This window comes from Triticum urartu, chromosome 1, assembly GCF_003073215.2.
Source record: "Triticum urartu cultivar G1812 chromosome 1, Tu2.1, whole genome shotgun sequence".
NCBI classification, from domain to species: domain Eukaryota; kingdom Viridiplantae; phylum Streptophyta; class Magnoliopsida; order Poales; family Poaceae; genus Triticum; species Triticum urartu.
Window position 1 is genome coordinate 385,080,404 of NC_053022.1, and position 5,866 is coordinate 385,086,269.

The 5,866-nt window shown below is 43.9% G+C and overlaps 1 protein-coding gene across 1 annotated transcript; it reads left to right on the plus strand.

Annotated features, from left to right (window-relative positions):
* Positions 1-860: 860 nt before the first annotated feature.
* On the plus strand, positions 861-4,518 carry LOC125513888 (autophagy-related protein 3-like). Its single transcript, XM_048679102.1, has 10 exons — positions 861-1,270; positions 1,374-1,444; positions 1,759-1,875; positions 1,966-2,135; positions 2,233-2,318; positions 2,690-2,741; positions 2,843-2,908; positions 3,558-3,688; positions 3,797-3,907; positions 4,236-4,518. Exons 1-9 carry the CDS (start codon positions 1,110-1,112, stop codon positions 3,891-3,893), a joined length of 951 nt encoding a protein of 316 aa, XP_048535059.1. The 5' UTR covers positions 861-1,109; the 3' UTR covers positions 3,894-3,907; positions 4,236-4,518.
* The last annotated feature ends 1,348 nt before the right edge of the window (positions 4,519-5,866 follow it).

Genomic DNA, 5,866 nt, shown 5'->3' on the forward strand with positions numbered 1-5,866 from the left:
TCCTTATTCATTACATGGGTTGTGTGAAGATTACCCCACTTGCGACATTGCTTACAATGCGGTTATGCCTCTAAGTCGTGCTTCGACACGTGGGAGATATAGCCGCATCGTGGGCGTTACAACAACCGAGATCCCATCAGTCCTGCATCTTCTCGCCTGGCGTAGCGCAAATCCTCATCATGGTTGAAGTGCTGGCCCTCAGCATCTTGCCCCCCCCCCCGCTCCATCGTCTCCCGATCCACTCCAGTCATCATACCTGCCCAATAAAAAATGAAGCCACATGCTGAAAAGCTCACAATAAAAGGAGTTTTTTTTGCTCAAAGGTAGCTTGGTTGCGACAATTCCAAATTGCCCAACATATGGCCGCTAATCCAAAGATGTAAAACCTCTCACCATCAGGGAGGAAAACATAACACCAAGAATTTTTTTTGCCAAATATTGTTCGGACATCTGTCCGTGCCCAAGGCACAACCCATCGTCCTCCAAACCACTCTAGCTACATGACATGTAATGAAAAGGTGCTTAGAAGTCTCTATCATTGCAGAACGAGCATTCTGGGTGCCAGCCCACCGCCTTCTACTCATGACATCTCTTGTCAAGACAACATCCCGAAACAGTTGCCATAGGAAGATTTGGATTTTGAGAAGGATTTTTGCTTTCCAAATCCATTTATAATTGCACCCAGCAATATTTCTCTCAAGGTATTCATTTTTTTTAAGATAACCTCAAGGTATTCATAAACTGATTTGGTTGTGCCTTGGGCATCCTGAAACCTACGTCGGATCTGGGCCAGGGCCAGGGCCTATAAACTAAGGAGCTGGCTCGAGCCCGACCCACCCAACCAGGCAACCACCACACCCCGGCTCCAACTCCTACATCGTGCGTGTTCCAACTCCGGTAGCGTACTCCTCCTCAGAAAAAACTCCGGTGGCGTACTACCAGAAAACAGCAGAGACGGCTGTGCCCTGCTCCACCTTCTCGCCGGTGCCTTCTGCTCGAGGCAAACGAAACCCATCCTCCCCCTCCTCCTTCTCCTCCCCTCTCCCACGCTTCCCCCTTCGTCCCCGTCGACAGGAAGCAACGAGGCGAGGCGAGGCGAGGCGGCGACGATGCAGGTGAAGCAGAAGGTCTACGAGCTCTACAAGGGGACGGTGGAGCGGGTCACGGGCCCGCGCACCGTCTCGGCGTTCCTCGAGAAGGGCGTCCTCTCCGTCCCCGAGTTCATCCTCGCCGGCGACAACCTCGTGTCCAAGTGCCCCACCTGGTCCTGGTGCGTCCCCTCGCCTCCGCGGTTCAGGGATTTTGGGCGGTTTCCGGGTGGGGGTGGGGCGTCTGATTGATCTGATCGTTTGGTGGGTGTCTGTGTTGTGCAGGGAGGCGGGCGATCCGAGCAAGAGGAAGCCGTACCTCCCCTCCGATAAGCAGTTCCTCGTCACCAGGAACGGTATGCTGCTGTCGAATTGAATTGCGTCAAGATGCGATCCATACTTCCTGTCTAGTATTTCGTTCAATTTGGTGGATGCTGCGCTGGAGGATAGAATGATTGTTATCCCCATGTATCGATGGGTAGTTACAAGTGTAGCAGGCATGTTTGTCTAGGCATATTTCTGTACTGCTAGTCAAACATAATTGGCTGATGAATGAAAAAGATGAATAGCGACATAGTTAGTAGAACGGTCCTGGCTTCAGAAAAGCTGGGTTGGTTGCTCATTATTGTTCTTATTACAAGTGTACTCCTAAATTTGGTTCTGTTGGCAGTGCCCTGCCTAAGACGAGCTGTGGCGGTCGAGGAAGAGTATGATGCAGCGGGAGCTGAGGTTGTTCTCGATGATGATGAGGATGGCGAAGGCTGGCTCGCAACACATGGGCTGCAAGGTTGATTTCTCAGTTTCAATGCTGCTTTGTTTTACACTGCCGACTGTATGGGCTGAACTCTTTTTTGTTTCTTCTGTTGGTAATGTTTAGCATCAGAGTCAAAAGAGGAGGAGGACATACCATCTATGGATACATTGGACATAGGGAAAGTCGAAGAGATCAAATCTATTCCCTCGTACTTTGGTGCTGGTGAAAAGCCAGATGACGAGGAGGATATACCTGATATGGACACCTATGAAGACACAGGAGATCATTCCACAGTGAGGCCATGAACCTATCATTGATATGCTATAAGCAAGGCTGACAAAGTTCAGAACTATTAACGATTCCTGTTTTGCCTTTCTCATCTCATTTCAGGCTACCCCTCAGCCTTCATATTTTGTCGCGGAAGAGCCGGATGATGACAACATTCTTCTGACCAGAACATATGATGTCAGCATCACGTAAGCTCCTTTATCTTAGCTGTGTATTTTGATTTAACTCTTCCTTAATTGGTTAGTGATAGTGCCTAGTTGTTTGATTGGTGTGTAGTTCTGTACTAGTCGTAGCTACAACCATGCATAAGTGGAAATTTATGTGTTCTTCTAAAGCCGGCCTGCTTGGAGCACAGCGAGTTATGGTTCACGTGATACACATCCGATTTGCCATATATTTTGCAATTTTTTAAGAAGTAACTAAATGCTATTGTGTTGAAGGATTACCATAGTTCATTGCTTAACTAGATCGCCCACTTAGTTCTGTTTGCTTTGTCGTATCATTATTGTGTGTTTCACGCTTTTATTGGAAAAGTATGTAAGTAGTTCTTCTACTGCAGATATGACAAGTACTACCAAACTCCACGTGTCTGGCTTACTGGCTATGATGAGGTAAAGTATTTGTGCACACAGGGACTGCATTTTACATGTAGTTATTGTTGTCTTGCTTGCTGCAGCTAAACTTGATGTGCTTTATTTGTTCGCCATTGTAGGCAAGAATGCCATTAAAGCCTGAACTTGTGTTTCAAGATATCAGTCAAGACCATGCACACAAAACGGTAAATTTCTAGCTATCTTGTTTTATTTACCTCGGTTTTCTGACATGTCAAGTGAAATACGCAGATAGCTAATTTATTCCACTTCAGTAAGTCGGCATTCGTGACTTCCTTAATAGCCATGCTTATAATTTCTAAAGGATCGTTTAGATCACTAAAGTAGTAATCTAAAGGATCTTTATATTTCTTTACAGAGGTAGTACATAGCCTCCAGTGTCATATAATACTGTGCATATTAACCCAAAGAAGCAGAGAGCGTACTTTAGAAAATACTCGGCAATTATTCATTTGTAATTCTTCCATGGTATAGTGTTCCAGAATTTCTGCTATCTTTCAACATTTCGGCTTTAGAGTCCAGATATTAGGTTTTGTGGTTCTGTTTCATGCATGTTGTGTTTTCTCCATCCTGTTATTCAAGTTGTGTTTATATGGTTCGGTAGTAGGCCTTTTGTGAATCATGATAAGCCAATGAAAGCGTCTTCAGTGTAAGAGTTTCCTTAATAGTAGGTTTGTGGTTATATTTTTGTTGAATAGCCTTCAAATGGCTGTCTCTTGCTCGCGTAGTTTATCAAGCATTTCCATGCCCCCTTCCTTTTCCTACAATTGGCATTGTGGTGGTGCCTAAACCATCAGTTTTTATTTGTGGATACAGGTGACTATCGAAGACCACCCTCACCTGTTAGTGGGACAGCACGCTTCAGTGCATCCTTGCAAGCACGCTGCTGTGATGAAAAAGATCATTGATGTTATAGTGTCTCAAGGAGGTGCACCAGAAGTTGACAAGTAATGTTCTATATATGCATATACCATTTGGTTATTGCTTCCATCCATGGTAGAAGGCAGAGCACTCTTCTTGACCGGTATCTAATCCATGACTCCTCTCCTGAATAGGTACCTTTTCATATTTCTCAAATTCATGGCTTCTGTCATACCCACCATTGAGTATGATTACACTATGGACTTCGATCTGGGCAGTACAAGCACATAAGTCGCCCATTGAAGGTATGCCAACAGCAAAATCTCTTCTTTTCACATGACACGCACACTGAATCATATGGTACAATGAAGAATCCCCCGTGCTTGTTCAGACATCAGAACTAACTCGAGTGACCATATATTTATATCTTCAAAACTGTATAACTACCCCCTCTGTAAACAAATATAAGAGCGTTTAGATCACTAAAATAGTGATCTAAACGCTCTTATATTTCTTTACGGAGGGAGTACATCAGTTGTTTGTAGACAGAGAGAACACATTTATCTCAAAGCTGTATAACGTAAGTAGACTGAGAGAGATGGTCAGATAGCTGACTGTTTGTTGGTGTTGCAGAAAAGCTGAAACTCCCAAGAAGGCAAGCTGGTCGTTGTCGCCGAATAATTGCTGCTCTTCGGAAGGATCTGTACATTGTGTCCGTGTGTGTGTGTGTGTTGGTTCGTCTGGAAATGAACTTTCAATTGTAAACTCTGATGCTCTGCAGGAAGATTGTGCCGATTTGTCCTCTTACGGTGCAGCGCCGCACTGATGACATTTGTGATTCTTCGCCAACAAATCTGAATTATGTTGAAAAACTGAAGGATAGTAAAATCCCTGCACTGGCATGACATTTGTGATTCGTTTGCGTTCAGATTAGATCAGCCCGGTCTTCAGTCATACTGGTGGTTCGAAACCTAAAAGTCAGTTCGTTTAGGGCATCTCCAATGCCGACCCCCAAAATGGACACATTGTTTGTTGGTGGACATGGATACTGAAGCCGGTCCTCCAACATCTCCCCTAAATGTCCGCACTTGTTTTTTGTTCTTAAGTCCGCATCAGTGAAAATAATTTATTTTATCAAATCTTTGAGGAGTTTAGATATTAAAATGCCACCGTAGGTCAATTGTAAATATTACAATCCAACTAAAGTTTTAAAATAAGATATTTCAAACTTGATGTTTCTTTCTTAAATCCGTGACGCTCAGAATAATATAGTAGCATATCAAATCTTTGAGAAGGTTCAGAGTGAAAAATAAATGCCCAGTAGTTGAATTGTAAATATTACAATCAAACTAAGTTTCAAAATAAAATGGTTTAAACTTGAATTCAACTCATACATATGTTCTAATTATCCCCTTCACCGGTCCACGGATGCTCATGAGTTGTTTGATATCGAATGTGTTATGCATTTAGACAAACTCATCAAGTGTGGCCATATTCTGATTTGGTAGTTGGATAGGATCAAACATGTTCTCAAATTCTCCAGCAACATCTTCACCCTCATCCAACACGATCACGTTGTGCATTATTATACAACATGTCAACACCTCTCATAAGGTCTCCGGATCCCATTGTTTAGCAGGTCCACAAGCAAATGCAAAACGGGGCTTTCAAATGCCTTCTCCACATCATGTCTACCTCCTTATCTTGGGGCAAAGTGAGCTTTTTTCTTACCAACATGTTCAGAGATGTTCTTCATGAAGATCAATGATATATACCATCAACCAGATAGTCGCCGTAGTCATGTAAATTGACAGTATAGTTGCACGGAGGAGCTTGTCTTTCAGTCAGCCTACCAAACAATGAGGACAGTTGCGGCATCCTGATGTCATTGTGAGATCTGGACATCCCAAAGAATGATGATGGGCTTCTTTACATGGCCCTGATATTGTCATTGTAGAACTTTGGATACTTTTTTCATCTTCAGTGCATGCAATAAGAGATTTGAGCATAGCTAGCCATCCTCTTATTTCGGACAATGCCATCAGCCTTGCGGTGTCTGCGACAGTTGGTTCTCTCAGGTAGGTCCAATCATCTCGACCACCATAGTAAACCTCACCATGGCGTCTCTGCATTTGCTCTCAGACATCCAGAGGTATTTGTCCCACAAATCTGCGGTCGTGCCATAGGCAAGCATCCGCAGCGCAAATGTGCACTCAGGGTAACCAGAGAATCCAATTCTTTCTATGACATCCTTCTTCAATATG